At 39.0% G+C, this 24,291-nt stretch overlaps 3 protein-coding genes across 3 annotated transcripts; all 3 read right to left on the reverse strand.

Moving 5' to 3' along the window:
* Nucleotides 1–222: 222 nt before the first annotated feature.
* On the reverse strand, nucleotides 223–7,258 carry LOC111567723 (uncharacterized). The gene is made up of 4 exons (XM_023269013.3): nucleotides 6,980–7,258; nucleotides 2,978–3,526; nucleotides 2,729–2,889; nucleotides 223–1,842 (listed from the first exon to the last, which is right to left on the reverse strand). The coding sequence occupies exons 1-4, from the start codon at nucleotides 7,142–7,144 to the stop codon at nucleotides 1,410–1,412; spliced, it is 1,308 nt and encodes a 435-aa protein (XP_023124781.2). The 5' UTR covers nucleotides 7,145–7,258; the 3' UTR covers nucleotides 223–1,409.
* Nucleotides 7,259–9,285: 2,027 nt separating this feature from the next.
* On the reverse strand, nucleotides 9,286–12,365 carry tpgs1 (tubulin polyglutamylase complex subunit 1). The gene is made up of 2 exons (XM_023269012.3): nucleotides 11,959–12,365; nucleotides 9,286–10,364 (listed from the first exon to the last, which is right to left on the reverse strand). The coding sequence occupies exons 1-2, from the start codon at nucleotides 12,297–12,299 to the stop codon at nucleotides 9,707–9,709; spliced, it is 999 nt and encodes a 332-aa protein (XP_023124780.1). The 5' UTR covers nucleotides 12,300–12,365; the 3' UTR covers nucleotides 9,286–9,706.
* A 1,841-nt stretch (nucleotides 12,366–14,206) lies between these two features.
* LOC111567717 (inositol-3-phosphate synthase 1-A) lies at nucleotides 14,207–24,189 on the reverse strand. Its single transcript, XM_023269004.3, has 11 exons — nucleotides 24,025–24,189; nucleotides 23,614–23,738; nucleotides 21,665–21,826; nucleotides 20,944–21,073; nucleotides 20,447–20,640; nucleotides 20,218–20,367; nucleotides 19,375–19,590; nucleotides 17,372–17,536; nucleotides 17,161–17,274; nucleotides 15,287–15,504; nucleotides 14,207–15,127 (listed from the first exon to the last, which is right to left on the reverse strand). Exons 2-11 carry the CDS (start codon nucleotides 23,725–23,727, stop codon nucleotides 14,932–14,934), a joined length of 1,659 nt encoding a protein of 552 aa, XP_023124772.2. The 5' UTR covers nucleotides 23,728–23,738; nucleotides 24,025–24,189; the 3' UTR covers nucleotides 14,207–14,931.
* Between the last annotated feature and the right edge of the window lie 102 nt (nucleotides 24,190–24,291).

Genomic DNA, 24,291 nt, shown 5'->3' on the forward strand with positions numbered 1-24,291 from the left:
AGCAGCGACATCTTGTGGCCCGTAGAGCACAATTGCATATAACATCTGTTGACTAACATATGAGGATGTTTGGCATTCAGAAATAAAAGTGATCTGCATCTGCAAAAATACCAAGCTGTCTCAATTCTGTTTTGTGTATCATGTTTAGTTTTTGCATTCTTCTGTCTTTTGGGAAACCTGGAGCAGCTTGTAAATAAATGTTAAAATGACTTCTCTGTGCACTGAGTCAAGTATTCAGTTTAATTTCTATGAAGTAATGTGCAATGCCTCTGTTTGGGTCCAAGTGCCCTGAAAGCAGTAAAAGAAAAAAAAACAACTCAATATTTTCTGTATTTTTCCCACCTGTGTAATAAGTGTTAACACTGGTTCCAAGTACGGCTGCATGACATAGGTTTAAAACTGACAATGCAATATTATGTTTTTCTATGCTACACATCGTGACATGAAAAAAATACAGAAATTTTCACAACACTTAAATAATTGACCAATCTGACCAATTTTGTTGCACATTGCAATATGTTCTATAACTCTTTTTAATGAAGTGCATCTCTATCAAGAATAAAAAGTGAAAAAGCAGTTTGGAACTGCAACATTGACAAAGGCATTCAATTTTTTTTTTTTAAACTATGGATAAGCATTCATATCTGACCTTGCACCCGTCACACATAGTTTTGTGGTGCTGATAGAACAGTTCAATTCAAAACACTGCAGAAAAGTACCTGTTTTGAGTCAACAATATCCGTAGCTGAAACATTTTCCATACAACTAATGTTGTTTCTTTTGTAACCAAATCTTTCTTTTCAGAGTTTGTATCCCATTCTTTGTGCATTTTGCTTTGCACATGTGGAGCCTGCACCCTCCTAAACAAACTCTGTGTTGTGTGACTACAGTTTAAATATCAGTGATGTTGTTTGAGATAATTTGCAATACTTCACATTGCACATACTTGTGCATGTATACATGGCAGTGTTGATGCTGAAATGACATATTGTCCAGCCTTGGTGGCAAGCCCTCGAAATACACAATGAAACACCAACAAAAACAAGAGAAACCCACATACACCAAACTCATATAATCATAAATAACACTTGAATCTTGATGCAATGATGCACTACAAAAATGTGCAAAATACGTGAGAATAATCTAAACAACATATACAAAAATGTCTTAATATATAATGCAATATTTTTGGATGGATTTAAAATGGGACAATTATTATTTAACTCTTCTGACCTAAATCCATATATGATGCATGCTTGCATTGCTGTAACACGCCTACAGTTAGCTTAAGGATACATGTTAACATTAGACTGGCAGAATAAGTGACAGACTCCTACAGCACAGTCATGTTGGTAGTGTAACAAAAAATGTAAACGTTTACAAGGATTTTCAGTCACTTCTGCCCTTTATCAATCAATCTGCTGTTCAAAATAGTCACAGAAGAGGCGTCTAACCTCTTCAGCATTACTCTGGTCCATGCTAGTGGAGAGGAGCTGCTTGTGGCTGGGTTGGGGGCTCTCTGCCTCAGCCACCTCCACCTGCCACTCTGCTTTGAAAGCGTCCCCGTGGGACTCGCACATGTTGTGCAGAATGCAGCAAGCCAGGATCATGGTGGGCACCACGTCTAGCCCACAGTCGTTCCTCTTGCTCAGGCACTGCCAGCGGGCCCTCAGCCTCAGCAGCGCCTCCTCAGAAACACGCAGCGCTCTGCTGAGCTGCTGATTAAACAGCCGCTGAGGCTCCGTCAGCGCTGTGTGACTCGCCCTCCGGCTCTTTTCCTCAGGATAGGCCTTCATCAGCCAGCTCTGCAGAGGGTAGCAGGCCTCACCCAGCAACACATACCTAGACAGAATAAACAGGTTTCATTCAGTTATTCTGTGAAATACACAGCTTTTATCTAGTTAAGGCAGATTTGTTTCCATGTCCACCAGAATTATTAAAACAGAATCATGATGATTCACATACTTGGTTTTCACAATCTCTTTAGAATTAATTGTGTAATCCTTTAGTATACAAATTGAAAAGAATAAATAAATAGAGAAGGAAGCCATCAAATTTTCAAAAGGCAGAACTGATATCTTCAAACACCTCCTTTCCACAGTTTAAAGCCCAATCAGTTTAGTCGGTTCACTGTGAGAGAAATAAAGAAAAGCACAAAATCGCCCCAATATGAAGACGCAAAAGTGTGAAAAATCGCTCTACAAGGGAAAACTGAATAATCAGTAACTGATTTCCTAAAGTGTAGATTTTTATTTTCTCTTGACCAGTTCATTATTTCAGCTCAATCCATTGTCCATCACAAATATGCATTGTGTGTTATTTCAAAGTAGAGAGATAAATGACAAAAAGGCTGAATGAAAAACCCAACATACACAGGAACAACTAGCAGCTTGTTACTTTCCTTTAAGATGAAAATGTTTCATTCAACCATTACTTAAACTTGAAATGACATGTGGAGGCCTCTTTACAATACAGCCGAATAGGAAAATAAAATATATAGGCACAAAAATAAGAAACTTGAATAACAATAGCAATAAAATTTTGTTTGTTTTTTAATTGTCTCAGAAAGTATTTGTCATATTACAATGCCAACAATGTTTTTATTAATATTCATAGTGTATGCTATAAAAATTTCCAGCAAATCAGAGTTGGTCAAGTAGAAACTGTTCCAAAAGTTTGATGATTTTACTATCAGTTTGACTACTAACTATCAAGCTGTAAACTCTACCTGAGCGTCTTCCCCATGAAGATAGGTGGTGGGACAGGTGACAGTCCACCTTCTGCAGCTGTGGCCCACAGCGACGAGTTCTGTAAGATGTCTGCTGGATCTGTTCCACCTGGAAAGCTTGCACAAACATCCCAGAACTGTCCCCGACCGCTAATGGCAACCTAGAAAGAAGACAGAAAGAGGCAAGGAATCAAAATTTAACTGAACAACAGCAGTATTTGAAGTAGCATAGGTGGGTGCTTCCTCTACCTGAGACAGCACTGAGAGCCAGCCGGCAGGGTTGGCATAGTCGGACGCGTTGTTTGACGGAGTGATGATTGCTGTGTGTAGAGTTGCGATGGCAGCAACACAGTGAGGAAAACCCCAGTAGGACTGGAAGAGCTGAGCTGAATCCTCCAGCTCCTGCTCATTGGGGGTTCGCAGGTACACGGCGCTGAGGAGCGCCACGATAGCGTGACACATGTCTCTGACACACCTGCACACCGTCGACTTCCCCACTCCGAACAGGGTGCTTATGGTCCGGTACTCGATGTTGGACGCGAGGCGCCACAGAGCCACGGCCACACGTTTCTCTACCGGCAGCGCCAGGCGGAAGCTGGTGTCCTGTCGGGCCAGACGAGGCCTCAGCTTGTCACAGAGGTAGAAGAAGGTCTCCTGGCTCATACGGAACTTATCCAGCCAATCACAGGGCTGGAATTCTGTCATCACCACACGCTCCCACCAATCGGTGCTCGGAGTGTTGGTCCAGGGACGCGTGCGGATGCGGACGTTGGAGCGGATGCCTCCTGCTATCATCATCTGGGGAGAAAGAGATGAAAATGAAAGAGGTTTCAATAAGTCAACTTGTGTTTTGTAACAGGCCTATTGAGACTGCTCTCGAATATCCCGAATTTGTCATTATTTTCCTCTTAAATAGTAAAATGTATTGATGTTTTCTAACAGATATTTTTTAAATCATATTTGTAGCCATATTTAATGTCTATAATTTGAGTAGTTGGTGACAAAAACAACAAGATCTCTTTAATTGCTTATGGAAAAAAACAAAATAAAAAAATCAAACCATATATTTGTATGTCTTTTTAGTTCACTTATTTACTTATTTATTTATTGTGTATGTTTGAGGTATAACTCCTGGCTTAATTTTTGTTTTGCTGTTAGCATAATGGCAAATGAGCTATTATAGATTCTGTTCTTGGACTCTTGAGATAATTTATCATTCATTTATGTATATTTTTGAGCACAAATGGTAAACTACCTATTGCAAATTTTCAGTCAAAATTAAGATGACATGCTGCACTCCGGGAGACTGTTTGGGAGATTTTGTGGGGAGATTTTTCAGATACTTTTATTGATCAGACAAATGATTTAGCAAAAACTAGGAAGATTAATCATTAAAGCTCAGGTTTCATTTATGTCTTTAACTTTTTACTTTATGTTAATGAACACTTTTGTGCTCATAGATTTCTTTTAAAAATGTGTTAAGAGGAAGAGACGAAACTCAAAATCATGAACACAGTAGTGGTGCCTGGATAAGCTTCACAAAAAATTGTAATTCACAATGTCAAAAAAAAATAGCCTGGAGATATTATAGCCCAGAAAGTGTTCTTAGGATAATGTGTCTACATTTATAAGGCCTTGTTGTGTAAGATGCCAAGGTATTTAACATCCTTATTTGAAATTTCAGAGCGAATGAACAAGTTGCTTTGAGTTAACTGCTGTGATCTATTATCTTTATCTCTTTTACAAAAGAGTCTTGATGAATGAAATTTGTCAACAAAGTTTAACTGGTATGCTAAGTTGACGTGCTATTAATCACCTAGGTTTACTTTCGACGGGATTTTTTTTTACAAATTAAATTGTAACACAAATTGCTTTGCAGAAAAATAAAAACTAGACTTCACATGCTTTAAAACTGTTGTAAAGTGTGCTTTATTTCTGGTATTAGTCAACACTTGTAAATCAGTTTTGAGGTAGTTATAGTTGAGATAAAGGGGTGTCTCCATACTGACCTGAGAGCAAAACAGTCTCACATATCATATATCAAGTGTTCTAGAGCAGAGATATTTTATCTCTCTCTCAGCAGGATATTTGCAACCGTAACATTATTATTCCTTTAGATGCTTTCTCATAACTACATAAAGACCATGGCCTCTGTGATCATTAAATTGACTACTAAAGCTGGCAGCTTAGTAACAATAAAAAACACGTCCTTGTTTTAGTTGCAAGTTGCTGTAGGTAACAGACTCATCCCAGCAAGATGCAGCACAGAGCGCCACAAGAAATCATTCCTGCCTGTGACCATCAAACTGTATAACTCCTCAATCAGAGTTTCACACACTCTGAGCCAATTTCAATGCAAGCAGTTAGCTATTTTTTCATTTCACTTCACTTCTTGAGTTAACACTGTGCAATGACTATGTACCTCTGTGCAATAACACACTATTTATTACACTGCATACTTACTTTTTTTCTTGGAAAATGCACATTTTACGTTCATGCTAATACTGTTTCTACATATATTTATATTTTTACTTATTTTTAAGTTTATCTATTATATTTTGTGCTGTTGATATTTATAAGACTTTGAATGGAAGCAACTGTAGCATAAATAATTTCACCTCTGGGATCAAAAAAGTGATTCTGATACTGACTAAATGCGTTATCATTAGGCTAAACATGGACAGAATTTTCTGGAGTTTTTTTTTTTTTTTTTTTTGCTTTTGTCACCTTTGCAGACTTCAGATCTGGTCTGATAATTATGTGTGATTTATCTGGGGTATGGGTGAACTTCCTCTCCTCACCAGCAGCTTTTCACCCTCCTGCCCTCTGGAAGGAGACGATGCTGCATCCGGGCAAAAACATCCAGACTGAGAAACAGCTTCTACCCGGATGCAGTCAGGCTGCCTAACTGGTTCTCCCCACAATAAATATTTGCACATACACACTTTCAAGTAGTCAGTCTACACTTTAACAACACGCCTAGATGCTGCAAAACTGTTAGTCATTTACATGTGGTGAATTGTTGTAGCTCATGGATGCTGCTGCTTCTCTTCATTGCTGCACTGACCACCTTAAAGCCATTGCTGCTATTGTACATCGTGCAATATTGTACATAGATAAATTTATTGTTTACCTTAGTTTTACATTTACCTTAGTTCCATGTCAACCTTAGTTTTATTTCCTTTATCCTTGTTCATTATCATTTATTCTGATGGACTATTTTAAGAGTCACCCATTCAAAACAAAACAAAAAACAAAACATTCTAACATAAAATCATAAACAAGTTAAAATGAGCATCATGAACCTATAGGGGCTTCAGCTGGAAACTAAAATTTAGCAGCCTTGATCTAGCTCAGTGGTTTGCAAACATTTTAGTCACGAGGCACACCTTTACATACAATCCTAAAATCATGTAAATCATCACTGAAAACAGAAATTCTAAGGCACACAGTTTAAGAACCATTGCTCTAGATCAGGGCTGTCAAATGTATGGCCCACGGGCCAAAACTGGCCCACATGAGGATCCAATCCAGCCTGCAGGATGACTTTGCAAAGTGGAAAAAAGTTGGCAAGTTCCAGGAGCAAATTAAACAGTGAGTAAGCCTACTTAATGTAAAATGCTGCTTCAGACATTTTTGCACCCTAAAGACAAAATAAAATACTGTATTGTTCAGTTGCAGATACTCTGTGATCTGTCAGTTGTAATGTGTAAATGATAAACTAAACATAATGTTGTTGAAATAGAACACATTTTTCTTAAGAAATTTCAGGTTGTCCATAAAGTTTTGTAAAAAGATACTTCAATAATATGAACATTTTCAGAATGTACTTTTTTGCACTAAAACAAATGCAAACATTAGTGATTCATAGGTTATTATGCAGTGATTTTACTGGTCCACTTGAGATGAAATTGGGCTGGATGTGGCCCCTGAGCTAAAATGAGTTTGACACTTCTGATCTAGATGGTCTGCACTCACTGGAATGACCGGTGTCTCACATTTCATATTTATTTTACTATGAAATAACGTCAAAAATAGCGGAAAAAAATCTAAAGATTTCTAGCTTGGACTCCTACAAACTCCTACAATCCTACAAACACCTCTGGTACCAAAGACTTCAGTTTAGTCCAGTAGGAAAGTCTCTGTTATCCATATCTAAAGTACAGTCTGAAAGAACATGCATTTGAAATAAATATGTTCGTGTTTGGGGCTGTGTCCGGTATAAACGGATATAGAGATTGAGGGACTGACCATGAGCATCCTCCTCTGTCTCTGGAAGAAGTACTGTCGGTGTCTGATGCGTCTTTGGATCTCGGTGCGTCTCTGGATGTTTGCATCGTTGATGTCTCTCCTACGCTTCAGCAGCATGTAAGTCATGAGGAACATTAAAGAACGAAGCTGCTCCTCTTCCTCCATTCTGACTGAATCAACCGGGGTTAAACACGACAGTCATGGAGCTACAGAAACGAGAGTAACACAGCAGGACGCTAGAACATCACGGTCGCTCCAGAGCAAAACAAACCGGAACACTTCCGCCTTCTGCCTGTTGGTGCTGAGTGGTGCTGCCGCCTAGTGGCTGAAATACGGCACTGATTTCAACAACGCTGCAGCACTTAATGTGAAAAATGCGAAATATGTCACTTAATGTGCCCACTTAAACTCATGCAACTGTTTTTTGAGATGCACCAGTAAACAGAGGCTTTAAAAAATATGTTTATATGTAGTTCAGTAACTTTCTTGCCTTTCAGGACAGGAAAGGCGACAAAAACATCAGTCAGTTAAATCCAAAATAATATAATGTCATTTGCAATATTAATTTCTCGGTAGATTGTGCAATGTCAGTTTCAGTGTCATGTGCAATATTTGAATTTCATGTGCAATATTTAGTTATCATGTACAGTATTACTTTTATTGTATTAATGTGTCACTTTTTACTTTTCTATTCTAGTTTTATTTTAATTTACTTTTATTTTAGTTGTGTATCATCATTCATACGTCATTGATTTTCTATTAGGCACTGCATTTATTCTCATATTATATTGGCTTCATTGCCAGTATTACCTCCGAACTTTTCTGTTCTTATTTTGGCTTATTTGTATTTTAGTAATGCTGATAGTAATTGGAATAGTAACTGTTTTTCTATTAGATACTATATTTATTCTCACGTTATGTTAGTGTCCTTGCCTACATCACTTCTTTTTTCCATTCAAGTCTTATTTTAGTTTACTTGTCTTTATTTTTAGTGATGCTAATAGTAATTGTAATAGTAGTTGTTTTTCTGTTAGACATTGTATCTCATGTTATGTAATTTTTTTCTGAGCACAAGAACTGATTAAGTATTTTCTTTGGGATTAATAAAGTTCTATCGTATCGTATCGTATCAGAACTTATCTTATTGACCCAGTAATGTTACTACATTGTCTCAGAAGTTTGAAAATTGTTTTCAGACCTAGGAATTTTTCAAATGTAAATTCACTGAGGAACCTTTAACATTTTGTTTTGTTGCTGTTTTTAGTACGGCATTGATATCCTGTTTCACTTATCCAAGAGTAGTTTAGTTGATTTTAGAAGTAGGAACATTTCCCCAACTCATGAAGGAACATTAATTCTTCAGTTTATCACAAACATTCAACATCACCACATCTGGAGGCCGTTGTTTTCACAGGAAGGGCCTGAAAATTTGCGATCTGAAAAATAACTATGATCTAAAACTGTTAAGAGAATAAAATAGAAAATATTTGCCTCATAGATGTAGTAAAACAGACGTATAAAGCTTAACAAAATGGAAACAATCATTTTCATTTTATGCAAATTTCTACTTCTACTCCACTTAAGTAAATCTGTTTAGTTACATTTAAACACTGAATAGACCTTAAAAAACTAATTCAAGGAATGCTCTGTCTGATATTTTACCAGACTGACTGAAAACAACTGCATATGATCAAAAATAGTATGGATTCAAAGACTGTTTTCCTCTTAAATGATCCTTTAGCATAGGTGTGTTGACTGGATTATCTCTCTGCGCTGCCCTGCGAGCATTTATTTTGTGATTTGATCATTTAATTACTGATGAAAGAAAAGTTTGTGAAACTTGGGCATCAAAACTTCAGTGGAACTGCGTCCATTTTTAGTCTAGACATCTTGATTGATCTTTTATCAGTATGATACTGCAGTTTTCTTTCTTTATCAGTGCATGGATAGAAAATCTGGGTTGTTTGGGAAGTTTGTTAAGTCGTCTTCCCTTGGGAAGCTCTAGTTTTGTTCAGTCTCTTTAATTTTCTGATCCAAGTGAAGGTTTTTGGTCTTTTTTTGCGCACATCACACATGAGGATGGCTTTTTAATTCCTTGTCTGTAAACTTCTTTCTCTGCACCAGCTTGTCAGTGTTTACTAATTTGTAAGCACTTTCTTTGCTTTCTTTTTGGCCCCCAAATGGAACTACCTGACATAAAAATACAAGTTCAAAAAAATAAGTGAACATCAGTTTTCAATTTGAACTCTCCTTTAGAGTTAAGTCAACACCTCGCTGACAGCCTCAACAAAAGACAGAAGCAATAATTTTTTTTAAAAAAAGTGCGTTTATTACAGCAATGACGGCTTCACGGGATCTAGAGGAGAGAGTGTTGCTTTCTAATCCAAGAATTTCATGTCAGGTTGAACAAAAAGAAAACTATCAGGGTAAATATGGATTTTGAGGGCAGAATGTAGTCAAAGAAAGGATTTTCTTTTCTTTCACACAGCACACATATAGTCACAGCAGACGATTCAGTACGATTTCTCATTAGGGCCATATTAAAAAGTCAAACAGTCAACAAACATATTTTACACAGGAAATATTGGGTTTAGTGACAGTCTTGAGAAGAAGTCATGTCTATTTTAAATTTGCTATTTGGGCAGCAGCATGTTAGAGGTTACAGAAGGTGAAGAGAGTTTCATCTTTTACTGTGAATTGCTAAACATTCGTCAATCATAACAAAACCTAGGACACAACTTTCACTCGAGTGATGAACAGCTCTGCGGCTGCGTTTTCAAACTCCTTTGCGTCCATGTCGCCGCCAGGCCCTCGTGTCTGTCCTCCAGCCATGGCCTGAGCCACCTTGTAGGGGGAGATCTTGGCACTGGCCTCCAGGTAGCGGATCGCCTTCGCATTATTCTCCAAACAGGAACTAGCTTTAGCATTGGCGTTAACACAGCAGTTTGCATCAGGGCCCTGGGAAGTCTCCAGGGCTTCCTTTAGGGTCCCCAGCACGGCCAGGCACAGCGCCCGCGAGGCAGGCCCTTCGTCTGGGCAGCACACCTCAGCATACAGCCTCTGAGCCTGCCGGATGTAGTCTGAGAAAACGGCACAGGTGACCACGCCGTAACGGAAAACATCGTACGGGACGGCCTCGTGGTCCTGGCAGTGGAGGCGACGGAGGAGCGGGGCGGAGGTGGAGGCAGGGACTCCGCCTTCACTGCACAAACACTGCAGAGTCTGAGTGTACAGGCCTCCTCTCACTCCTCCTCCGCATCCTCCTCCTTCTCCGGTGGGGCTGTCGGCGCCTTCAGGGCCTTCAGGAGCTTCGCCAGCAGGTCTTCGAGGCCCAGTGAGGTTCAGGAGGTCGTAGGCCACACAGACGTTGTTGCTGAAGGCAGATCTGGGTGGAAAACGGAATAAAAGAGAGGAAATCATTAGTTAAACCATAGAGCTGTGACGGAAAGAGCCATTTCTCATTAGATTTAACCCAAAAGCTCTGATAAAAATATCATTGCTACCAAAATAATGAGCTTTATTTCACTGTATCAATGGCAGGAGGCAAACTGTCCAAATCGGGTAGGATGATAAGGCAGTTTTTAATTTTTCATCCCAAACTTCATTCCTTTCAATAGAGGTATGATGTCTATGTCATTATATTACGTAATTCTTCATCAAATAGTGAGCTCTGGGGAATACACAGGAGTGACAGGAGCATGATTCTGGGGAAAAGGTGTTGAATTTCTTTAATTGTTCTTTAATCAAAGGACATATTAAATTCCATCCACCCACATAGTATTAAGGTGGTGATCTGAAAGACAGATATCTCATAACTTGGATACTTAAAACTGGCAAGACCTCTGAAAGAAAATCTAAGGTAAAACAAGTCCTTCTAACATAAGAGCTAAAATCTAAATGAAGTGTCAGACAGGAAGAGGAGAAACAGCAGCTATAATTCTTGGAAGATTAGTGAACATTTAGCTTTTTGTAAAGTCTTTCATAGGGATTTAAAAACTTTTTATTAAGGGCTTTCCTATCAGAAAGTGAAGATCAGAGTTGTTCTGCTGAAACTTTCGCTGTTTTTTACTGTCTCTGAATGCGAGAATCAAGTAGTTCTTTGATTTTCTTTTTTCAATCAACCTCTAACAAAACTAGTGACTCCCACATAAGTTGTGTTTTGGGTCATAATTTTTAGTTGTTCTATCCTATTGGTAGATTCAGTGAGCAGTATTTGGGAAAAATCCCACCTTTTAGAAAATGAAGACCCATTTTTATTTTTAAACCCCGTTTTGAGTGTGCAGTTTCCCCATTTACAAACTTTCGTATCTTGTGTTGTGTTCTGGGGGGAAGGAAACGTAACAATACATGAATGTAAAATTTCACAACACCATTTTAAATACCCATAGTTTGTGATAAAGTTCCAAGTGATTCAGACCTGGTCGGGCAAAAGGAACTCTGAGGATCTGAGATGGAATAACTTAAACAGCATATTTTTCATCATAGAATTAGCTTTATAGTGACACTACTAGCTTTTTATTCAATAAATACTATGACAGAAAGGTGTTAGTTATTCTTTAACACTGAGGCCTAGTCATGATCTTAATGACAAAGATTGTATTATTATTAGAATTTCCATAGAGACACCAAGGGAAATCAGTATAGAGATGTCAAGAGAAATTATAAAGCTGCTTGGTTTAAATGTATTAGAATTATAGAACCAGGTGTTTCTGTGCATCTTCCAGCAAAATGAACCTGAAACAGATGCTTCTTAGTAGATTTCAGGGCAAGCTGCTAAATTCACAACCTTTTATTTAGAGTCAAAGCCCATGATGAAGACCCAGTAATGCTCAAACGTTCATCTGTTTGCTCAATAATGAATGAAGCAGTGAGCTCCAGACTCGTTTTAATGGTTCAGCCTGTCAAACTGCTCCCCACTGCTCCACCATCTGTCTGTGCGGTTCCGTTCAGGACCGTGGACCTCTGAAACCCGCCCTCACCTCTGGGAGTGATGCGCCAGCCGCAGGTGCCACAGCGCCCGGTTCAGATGCTGCTGCTGCTCCTGCGCTCCTCCGCTCAGAGATCCGGAGTTCAGCGGCTCCTCGTCGCCGCATCCAGCGGTGCCGGTGTCCGTCACGGAGGCGAGGTTGCAGAAGTGGTCGGCCAGGAACCCGATGGGATCGTCCGATCTGGCTTCGACCATCTTCAGGATGGCACCGCGGAGCAGCTCTCCGACGCCCGCCTGCGACAGAAACTCCCTGTCGCTGTCCGATTTGGTGGCTTTGCCCACGGGCATCCCCGCGGGAGTCACTCCGGACCGGCGCTTCTCCTTGTCCGCCATTGCTGTTGGCGTCCCGTGTCGCAGCAACGGCAGTGGAAGTGATGAAACAGGAAACGGAGCCGAAAACGTCGCAAATCAATTGATTTGCAGCAGCTGAAAAATCAGACATCACATCAGCTGACATCCTCTGGCTCTGAAATGACTCCAAACATGGCGAAGACTGAAGAGAAGGAGTTAAAACGGCTTAATTTTAAGACCACTGCCTTCTCCAATATACTAACATTTGCTTATTTCACCTAAATAATCATTAAAGAGTCCTGTAAAACCCCATCACTGCCCTCTGTCGGTCAGACTGTGTGCGTAAATTGCGCACAGGAGCGGATTCTGGAGATTCAAATCCTTCTGGGCAAAAATGAACTGCTGGTCCTGTTCAAGTTCCCCTCAATCTCGCTTTGTTTAAAGTGGGGAAGCTTTGTTCCCCAAGTGAAAAAACTAAAACACAAAACAATAATTGATCATTACTGACCTATGTATGACATTACATCACATTATTGCACAAATAAATTCATGATGTTGACCTCTTATTTCAGAATTTTGAGTTTTTGCCTAATAATTTCTTAAAATCTATTGTTTCATCATTTTATTAACTTCTGCTTGTTGTCTAAACATAAGCATTTACACTGAGTTATGACAAACCTTTTGAACTATTGTTTTTATTCAGATTTTTAATATATATGCATTTATTTATGATATCCATATATACTGAGCAAAAATATAAATGCAGTATGTAAGATTTTATTATTATTATTTTTTTTATCTGAAGCACATATCATCCCTACAACAGCATATATGTCAATGAGCATCCAAGTGTACACTGTGTAGGAAATGATGATGTGCAGATGTAGAGTCGGGTCAAAGACCAGAAACTGAAGGTCAATAACCGGTCGGTCCATCATTTGCATCATGTAGTGCCTATTATCTGTGACCCACAGAGTTTATGAGGTTGTTAATTTTGGTTTGTGGAAGTATCTGACTACAACACTGACTGCTAAGGCAACAGTGTGCTTGTCTTTCTCTTGTTGTGTGCCGAGGGTTTTATTGTCACAGGTCAGGGAGTGTCTCCGTACTGGTCATGTTATCTGATCCGATGTCCTTTAAAGCCACACTTGACTAGGACACGGATTAACTCACCGGTTGAGAATTTGACACCGATTGAACATCTCAAATAGAAATTAGTCAGAAAAGAAGACCATTTGCATGCTGTATATTTATTTTTGTTTGTGAAGGCAAGCATAGGAACAATTTTATTATGCAAAACGATATGAAAATGTTTTAGTGGGGCATAGGCTATTCAAAATATTTCAGTTAGAATACCAAGCAAATGCTACACAGCAAATCGGAAGCTTTCAGGGCGGCGGCTTGCTGCCACCCATTCGTGGTCTTTGATCGCGTTTTAATATTAAAGTAACCAATGGCATATTTTGTAGAACTTCTCTATCATCAGTCATACCACTGATGGGCCCCTGTGTTTAATAGGATGTGTATTAGGACATTATAGGTGAAGATAGAATGTAAGATGCAAAATTTTCTAAATGTCAAATATCACATTAAACACAAGTAGCTGTACAATAACTTACTTATATAGATATGAAAGCCTACTATCTAAGTTTGGCACTTTTCAATGTTAATAAACCTGATTTATTCCAGCCAACACTGGGCTACACTGGGTAAGAAGATGGGACCAACCTTGCACATGCTGCTAGAACATCCCAACTACAGCCACTTCAGAATCACCAATTACCCTACCGAGGTCTCAAAAGTATATTAATTTGTTCTCTTATTAATTTGCTTTATGTGTTCTCTTTTATGCACAATGAATGCACATAAAGAAAACTGTAATCTAATGGGCTACTCAATAAGTTCAAATCTAAAAAGACAAATACAGTTAAGGTCACAAACACATTAAGTTCAAACAACAACATGTTTATTGTATATAAATAGCCCATGTCACACAAAAACATCAGTATGCCTACAAAAAGCAGCGATAGATATTAACACATCAGCAACCCAGTGAATTAAGAGAGATGCCTCTCATTCAAGCTCATGTCGCACATTCCAACAACAAATACAGCAGTTAGAAGATCCGTTCTCACAACTTCAAGATCAGTACCACGTTTACTTGTAAAACATATTAACCTAGTGCAAAGATATATACAGTACACTGTACAGGTGTGCTTTATATCTGCACTGAGCATTGAAAAATTCTTAAATAAAAATGTAATAAGAACACAAAACAAACAATTTCAATTGCAAAATATTTAACACACCTACTTGCCTTAAAAACTGTGAAATATATTTTAACAAAATTGCCTGGCTTGAAAAATTCTATACAGTATAGAGACATAGATGATTGCAATCTATGGGCTTCACACACTGTAGACTTCTGTTAAAGGTCAGTAAATATAGATCAGGTATATTAATACTGACACCATGTATGATGTGCCTGTTTTGTTGCAGCACTTTGTGGAACTAAAACTTGCTGAAAGATTACAGTTTTAAATGAATCTTTTACGGAACTTTACAAAGTGTGTTTTTGTCTAACGGTAGCTTAATCGGTCAGGGCCCTTGTTCTTACTAAACATGGTAATATGTTGTTTCAGTGTTGTTTTGGGCTGCAGTGTTTTATTTCGTGTCATAATGCACACGCTGCATCGTCCACATGTGCATATATCCCATTTGTTCGAGGCATATGATTCCCGTTGGTGAGAGGAACCTTTTTCAGAGAAGCCACATCGCCGTTCGTGTAAGTTGCATGTGGAGGCAGGAAGTTTCTCTGCAGCTTGTGCTCCAGCAGCATGTGGTTCTGAGGAGGAAGACCAAGGCAGGCTCTGAGAAAGACAAGGAGGGAGACTGTAACTAAATGAAACTATAAAACTTCACACACATGCATACAGTATAAACACATGGGTTGTGAAAAGCAGAATTCTTCCGTTAAAAGAACAATGCAAGCTTTTGGGGAATTTCCCCAGCCTCAAACTGATCCGCACCTCATGATGTTCTCTATGCTGGCCCTCTGGCGGAAGAAGGCATTGACGACCGGCGTCCCCGATGGGACCAGAGGGGCTTTACAGAGAAAGGAGAGCAGTGCTAAGACGCTGTGAAAAGACTGGAAGTCCTCCTCCCCCTGAGGCTGGACAGTGATACGCTGGCAAAGCTCTGTCAGGATCACCAGGTCTAGAATGATTGGGCTGGCTAGCAGAGAGTCCTGTTGCAAAGAAAAAGAGATCACGTTGTGTAATGGTGTATAGAACTGAAGGACAATGTATCTGTCACAACATCATCCCATGTACATGCAAATATTGCTTTATTTGTCAGTTTCTTTTTGTTACTACCACTAGGAGTCACCAGGGTTTACATTTTTAAATATTTTACACATGCTAGTTTTAATGTCAGCTACACTGATGAAGTTATTTTGTTGGCTGTTCATAGATCAATGTAAAAATAGTGAGATTTAAACTAGTGGTGGGACATGATTAATCGTATTTTTGTCAAATAGCAATATTTGATACATTCCAATAAATTTTGGTTGATGATTGACTCAATGAATAGAAACAAAACAACAAAAATGTTTGTTTCAATTATATTTATCTGCATGTTTCATCTGTCTGCTACATTCACAGATTACTGTAAACTCAAAATGCAATTATAGCGATTATATTCAATATTGTAAGACTTTTTGTAAACTTAAGCACTTTCAATGTCTTGAAAAGTGGTTTTTGTGGGCTGGCAACACCATTTGCCGGTACCAAGACTGTCATAGCTAACGTATGGTACATCGCCCTGGAGCTCATTTGCATAAAGTAGTTTCATGTATGCAAATGCAGCGCAGGGAGCGGATGTCCGACGCATCACGAAAGTTTCATTAAGCATCTAAACTAGCCGTTGTTGAACTAAAACGAGGACAGATTCAGCAGCTCATTTCTCACCTCCCAAGCTTTCAGAAACATTTGTTGCTGAACAGTTTTCATAATAAAAGAGAAAGTTCACTCAGTGCGTCCTGTGCATCTTCTTCGCAGGTGGCAAACAGACTTTAGGCGCATTACCGCCACCTACTGGGCTGGAGTGTGCATCAGTGCTACCGGTGTACCAGAAATTAGGGAACTGAGAAAGGTGCGATTAAATGCATAATTTTTTTTAACATGTTATTTTTTCTGTAATCAATTAATTGTGATTAAAGCGTTTAAGTCCCAACTTGAATTTAAATATTTGAATAGTTTAATTTCATTGCACATTTAGCAATTACTTGCAAGAAAAGTATATGTAGATCCACAAAAAGCTGATTTTCAGTGGATTTTTTTTCCTATTTAGAGCGACTTCATGTAGTAGTTCCGTGAACGATGGATCTCCGAGAATTATTTTGACACCTTAAGTTTTTCTATGCATAAAATTGGTGCAGACGTATATTCATGCAATGCAAAATTCTTTGTTTTTTTTTCTACCACTGGAGGGTGCCAAAGTTGAGCAAAAAAAGCTTAAGGTCTGTTAAAAAAAAACTAAAAGCAATTTGTTTTGTTGTGAATGCTCATAAATGATACTAAAATCCCTTAATTTGGTACAGATATTATTAGCATGTTTTTTGTAGCAATGGTTGTGGGTTACAGCAGACACAAAACAACTTCAATATGTCAGTGACCTGCATCGGTCTGTTTGAATTAGCTCTAAGGCTTGTTAAGGAGGATTAACAGGAAGCTGCAGCACTCCTGAGCCTCCCTCCTACAGCTACTGTCAGATGAAGACAAAAAGCTCTCAATGTTATATTTAGCCAGCAATTAACAGCTCCCACTCTAAGACAACTGTTCTATTATTGTAGTTTTGCTCGTTTCTGATGTTGTTCACAGGAATAGATGAATTGATAGCTGACCTCACAGGTGTTGTGCAGTGCGATCGTATTGATTCCTCCCATCATTATTTCTGAAGTGTACTCATCCATGGCACGCTTGCTGTCTCCCACACAAGGGACGTACTTAATAACCACCTGGAATAAAACAGAAACGGGTAATAAGTTTGATCAGCTTTCTGTAAACATCCACATTGGAGCTTATTCTGCGTCTGTGTTGGTGTTTCTTACTCACACAGTGGTCAGGTTTCTCTCCAGGCTGGTACAGTATGGGGTTGGACTGGACCATATCATCCACCACATTGCTCTTGGAGATCTCCTTGGAGCGGAACTGCTGCGGAGCCGACAGGTTTTTCCCGTCGTTGTTGCCGAGGTGATTGTAGCTGACAATGGAGGTCGGCTGTCAAACGGAGAGTCACGTATTAAAATCTCTGTCTATACTCTCAGTCATCCAGGTCATGGTGATCCTAGGAGCTTCTGCTAAAAGCAACTTTTGGGTTCTTGTTTAAGAACCTCCTTTAAATCTAGGACTGTCAAAATTTTGATGTTTAGAAGACAAAATAATGCAGTTGGTTAGGAGTGTTGCAGTTTTCCTACCAGCAAGAAGAATAATGTTAATAGTTCATGCTTTCAAATGTAAAATTATAGTAGCGCTTTCAAAGTTTTGTACAATTTTTATTGTTATTTCTGTTGTTAGCATTTGACACTTAATAGTACATTTTTCAATTTAGTACATATTTTATTCATAGTGTAATTTACACTTTATTGTGCATTTTGTATCTGAGTATACTTTCTATTATGTTTATATTTTTTCTATTGTGGTGTTGGTCACTTTACGCTTTTTACTTACTATCTTCACAACAGAATTCAAAATCAATGAAGTATTTCTATTCTATTCTATTCTATTCAGGATATCTGACCCTATCCATGATGTTTCACATGTGTTCTTGGAGCCCTTTCGCCCTCCCAACTCATCACACACAGCCGTTTTGTCACATTTAAACGCATTTGGTAACCTTTAGAGTTATTTTTCAACACACAGGGGCTCAAATACATATCTAAAAATCCATAAATGTCACAAAAGACAATGTGAGTCCTTGTCCAAATCTCTACTTTTGCCATCCCTGTCACTCCTTTTCAGGCAATGAGAAGTTTTTCTTCTGACATGTGATTATTGTTTTGAACGAGTGAACGTTGACCCAAAGCACAATCTTTTTCAAAACTTAACCAAACACTGTTGGTGCTTACATCTATGCAAACAGAAAGTGAAAACAAGAATTCAGTCAGAAAATAATGTTCCAACACAGGACAAAAATCAATCTCCTGTGTTAAAGTCCCGTGACTTGCACCACCTTTAGATGTCGTAGGTGCTTTAAACCTGGAAAGATTTTTTACGTTTATCAGAATACGACACCTGAATACTGAATATATATCGAACACCGATGTACTTGACACTCTGGGAAAGAGAACACGGTCAGTCTGTTTGATAAATTTTAAACTAGATGCTATTTAACACTGCCAAACACACAGAACAGGATACTGTTATATAATGTTATACAAGGCGCAGCAATTCTGGGATCATTTTGTGTTCAGACTGTCTGTGCTTTAGTTTGCTCATGTTTTGAACACAGAATGTGTATGTTTCAATAATTCATACAGCACTTTTAAACACTACATACAGTGCATACATGGTGCTTGGCTATTGTTACTGATTTAGGTAGGTGGTAGGGATGTTTAAAAAATTGGTCTGTAGTAGTTATTACTTTATTGATTAATGGCAGAATTAGTGAACTTAAGATAAGCCTGACGCAAATTAATAATCTTATTTTCCAATTTAAAGTTCTATTATCCTACTTAGTCCAGTGTGATTTTTTGTGTTTGAATTTGTGTAGTAATATTTTCGATTAGTTAAAGCTGTTGTATCTGATTTACAATTTTAAGATGTGCATCTGGATAATTAGATATATTTTTTCTTAAATTATGATGGTGAACATTTCTTGTATTTGAGCTGATTCATTATAGGCTCTTTTTTGGGGGGATTTTATGGCTGGTGTAGTTAAAGATCCACAAGTGTGATATTTGCCAATTTAAATTGCACTTAATTATTAGCCAAGTGCTAGTTAATATTCTCATTTGTGTTTATTTTCCTTCCTAAACTCCAATATAAGATGACCTTTCAAAGAAGTGGTTCAGTCTCAGTAATCCTCCTTTATCCAGTCCATATTTTCTCTCTCTTACCTTGATACCTGCGCTGACCAGAAAGTCCACCAGCACCGACTTGATCTTGGTCTGGCCAGATTTGAAGTCGTCGCCGCCGATGAACACGCCTCTCTGCACGGCCAGCTCGACAGCACCCGGGACAAAAGTGTTCTGTGGGGAGCCGTTGATGTAGGCGCAGCCCTCCAGTATACTGGCCACAGCGAACAGCGTGGAGGGAGAAACTTCTGCTCCAGCCTCACGGATGTAAGAACAAACAAAGCGATGATGGCTGTTACTGAGCGCATCATCATGTCACATGAAGGAGCAACGCTTGACTCACGAGACTATGTTCCCCCCCTGGGACCCTCTTTACATCATCTCAGCGGCATTACTCTATTGTCGACTTCATGCCTATCCTAAATTGAGCTATTTGCTGAGGATCATAAGTCTGTGAAATGGACTATTATCATTGGTGACAGCAATACAAGCATGCTCAAGGCGGGAGACAAAATAAAAAACTTACCCAAGAGGGACAAACCATAATTTTCTTCCCCTGATCTGATACAAAAAGGAATTGCTGACTGCTTCAGACTCATTAAAGCATTTAATTTACAAATCCATGGCGCGTGTTAGAAGAGCTAATCTTTTCATCCTCTAAGCTTTATTAATCACTAAATGTAATGGAGGATTACTGTTTGGTCTCCAGCATTATGAAGAAATTAAAGTTGAATGGGTGATTCATGATGACTACCAGCCAGCAACACAATTTAGGCTGGTTCAAGGGCAGTTAAATATTTACTCCTCTTCCATTATTGAGATTTCTACTGAAAGCAGCTTCAGAACTTCAGGACTGAAATCTCTTTTTGCCTCTTTTGCTCTCACCTGGATTGCAGCCAGCAGGTTCTTGGCAGTGTCGTTGACTCCTGGTACGATATCGCAGAAGCGCTCTGTGTTGGCCGTCCACAAAACGATGACTTTGTCCACACCGCTGGACTGACGGAAATCCCTTATGTCAGCTCTGATCTGTTCCACCTGGAATATCATTTACTCTTTAAGTCAAAATCCAACAGAGAAGTAGAATAAATAAAAGCAGAGTCGAGACTTTTATTACCTGCTCTACCATTGTCCCAGTGAGGACATTGTCTGCCCGACTCTCCTGGTTTGCAGCGATGAATTCTGGGATATAGATGGACGGTCTGGGTTTCAGGCAGCTCATGTACGGTCGCAGCTGCTCTTGTAAAGACCAGTCAAGCACCTCAGCTCGCTCCATAGCGCCACCCAGATCCTTTGCGGAGATATCCCAACCTGAAAAAAAACACAGAAACGGGTTCAAATTAATAAAAAATGTGCTGGCTGAGATGTCAGTCATTTTCCAGAACTAAAAGGGCAAAAGCTTAATATGCGAATCCATTTCATCTTATAATGGGCATTATAAATGACCTGCTTGTTAAAGGTCTGCAGACTCGACTGCATTGGAAAAGACCACTAGAGCACATCTCTAACCTTTATGCAGAAACTCTCTAGCCTCTGTGCATTTCACTTTACATCTCTTTCACTTTTAAACACTCACACACTTTTAAAGCCTTGAGCTGACTGAATCGTTCCTACCGTCAAAGACAATATCATTAGGGTGCACCATGGGCAGGAGGTCACGGAAGGGCACATTGACTTCGCCCTCGAGCCCCGATCCGATGCAAACAGTAGACGCCTGCAGGAGGGAGCCGTAGTAGTTTGCTTTCTAAAGAATGAGGGGGAGAGAGGAAAGTCATTTTTCAGGCTTTAAAGTGTATTAAATCATATGAGCCAGAGTAAACTCAGCAAAATGGAAAGCAGCTCATGGAGGTAAAAATGTCTGCCCATATAAGGGGAAATCCCTGAGACCTGAGTAAGTTAAGCTCTGAACGCTCCGCTGAACATGTCAGCCTAACCAGCTTGTAATGAGTCTCTACCACTATATCAGGGGACATACAGTCAGCTATATTTATAAAATAGGACAAAAGCTTCTCGATTAGCTCCCTAGTGGTACCGTCAGGTTTTCACATCCTAAAATAGTGTGGTTATAAAGAGTTCATCCACTTTCCGGAGCTATTTTTCACCTTAAAATCTAAAAAAAGAGCCATCTTTCATGCTATAGCTACCTAACTATGGAATCCTTTATAAAAGTGGTGGCCATTTTCCAAGAAAACCATTAACTTTTTGTAGCATCTAGGCAGCTTGTGGTTTGCATTTACATCAATAGGCCACAGAGTGAACATCATGTCTGTTTTTTTTTCTAATTCCTATGTGAACTCCTCATCTCAGTGGGCCATATTTGACTCCCGTCACTCACCTTCTCTCCAGTCTTGGTCCTCCAGGTGAGGCCCAGCTTGTTGGCCAGTACAGCTGCTGTGACTGTGGTCCCATTGTTGCCTCCCCAACCCACCAGCATCACACCCAGCTGGGGCACCTGCCGCTCAGTACGAAATGTCATCTCAGTGGTGTGCGGGGTCACCTGTATCCCACACAGAGCAGCGTTAGTGGGAGACTGAACAGATGACACACACACACACACACGTAGCGAACACACTCATGATTGATGTACAAAAAGAACCATATTGTAATTATTCTGACAGCGATTATAACTGCATTATGAGTAGAGCTGCGACATTTAATTGATTAGCTGTCACCTATACAATTAGTTGCCAATTATTTTGATAATCAGTTAATTTTTTTGAGTAATTTTTAAAGAAAAAAAAATGCCTACATTTTCAGATTCCAGCTTCTGAACTATGATTATTGGGAACTGTTTCTGTAGTGAACTAAAAATCTTTAGATTGTGGACAGAATAAGACATTTGAGTACTTCATCTTTGATTTTGGAAAACATTTTTTTTAACATTTTATCAAACTATATAGACCACACACCAATAAATGAATCGAGAAAGTAACTGACAGATTAAACATTATATTAATTACTTATTTGTAGCCCAAGATATGAGTCAAGATTTAGTGGGAATGCTTTTGCATGTTTTATTTTCCACTGAAAAGAAAATAAAATACAAAACAGGATGTGATTTGTGCTGCAGTCATACAAGCATATTTCCTGACATCTGGAGAATAAAATCTGTAGGGAACTTTGTAGCGCCACAGAGCTCCCTTCACAGTGGTATGTTGTGACGTATTTTGCCTTCAACGTCAATAAGACAAAATAAATCAATTAAAAATTGCAACTCCTGCTATTTGGATATTGAACTAGACTAGCACTGCAAGGTATTGGAAAAAAACTGACATCGCATCCTTGTTTTTCTCAGATATTTATTACTATATGATAAAAATTACAGGAATTATTAACCAGATGACTTCAATAACTTCATTTGCGATGGCTGTATGGTGGTAACAACTATAAAACACTCCTGTCAGAAGGCCTGTTTTGTGTTAGCATCATTCTTTCTACAGTTGAAATATTTCCATGCAACTTATTTGCGTTTGTCTTTGCAAGCACATCTTAATTTTCAGTGTTTTTCTCTTGTTTCTCGCTCATATTTCTGTGCCCATATGGAGACTGGCTATCAACAAACTCTGTTAGTTGTAAATATAGTTGAAAAAACAAACAGTGTATCCAAGAACCCAAAATCTGAATAAATTATGTCCATTTATGCTTTTAAAAAAAATTATTCATTTACAACAGAATGAAATTGATTATTCAGAACAAAAAGTATAACAAAAAGAATAAGTAGTCAAATTAGAAACAAATTTTACAGAGTAAATACAACTGACTGACTAAACCAGTGAAGAAAGACAAAGGGTAAAACAAATAAAATCATAAGGGGAATGAAAAGTGCACACAAGTTTAAGGAAAGTACTGGTGGTTTACAACCAGACTTGAGAAATGAAATAGATTCACCTGAAGATCCATCTTTGTTTTTTGTTGTTGTTTTTGTTATGTTTTTTGGCTGCAGTTGGGGCATATCTAAGCTGTAAATTGATGTTTCTTGAAGATCAGTCATGGAAAATGCAAAGCGTGCATTTTCCTTTTCCTTTTGAAGGTTGCAGCATGATGCTTTTGAGTTAAGATAGAATTTCAACAATCCTAAACAAAATTCTTGCATGAGATACTGCAGTATCTAGTAGAAAGTCAATAAATAATTTAGAACTAACTGACCTTGCATCATGATGGGAGTACTTTGTACACTGTGTTGCCAATATGGTGACAATACATCTCTATGCTACACCCTTTTTGATAATATTTCATGTACTAACTGTTCAGTTCTACATCTGCACCCACACAAACATGACTTACCGTGACTTTGTTCCCATCTCTGTGCACTGATGTGGTCTGGTAGGAATATTTAGCCTCAATGTGGGAGTCTGTGTACTTCACATTGGGGCTGTTGATGTTGACGTTCATAGACATGGCAGCAGAATCTACAAATAAGCAGGAGATGAGCAACACACCATTCATGCTCTCTGTGGACAGCGGCTAGAAATTCGTCATTTCCTTAACACGTCATGTTTCAATGAAGCCATGCTGTTTTTTATACATTTTTATTCTAAACCGAGTTATCTCTGTGTCTTTCGTGTCCAACCAGCAGTTACGATTTTCTGAGCAGTACCTGGCATACTTTTTTGGCTTTGAAGCTAATAAACGGACGAGTTAATGCATAAATTACGCGCGAACACGACAGGAAACTAAACCCGGAAGCTGCCTCACCTGTTAGATTTCAGTAGCGTTTAAGAAGACAGTTTCGTTTTCGAGAGTTCTTCGTCTGTTCGGCTGGAAACGTGCGGTCCTGTTCGGTGTAAAAGTGCCGGGTAGAGGAGAGGTCCTGTGCTCGGATGATTATCCTCAGTGGCCGGACGGCTCCTTTGAGCCAATCAGCATCCTCCAGCGCTCTTATGTAATGCGTGAGGATGGAGAGATCTGCCAGCCGCGTGGCAACAGCAGCGAATAGCAGCTCCTCTTTCCACTCAGGTGTCC

Source organism: Amphiprion ocellaris, chromosome 20 (assembly GCF_022539595.1).
Source record: "Amphiprion ocellaris isolate individual 3 ecotype Okinawa chromosome 20, ASM2253959v1, whole genome shotgun sequence".
Taxonomy (NCBI): domain Eukaryota; kingdom Metazoa; phylum Chordata; class Actinopteri; family Pomacentridae; genus Amphiprion; species Amphiprion ocellaris.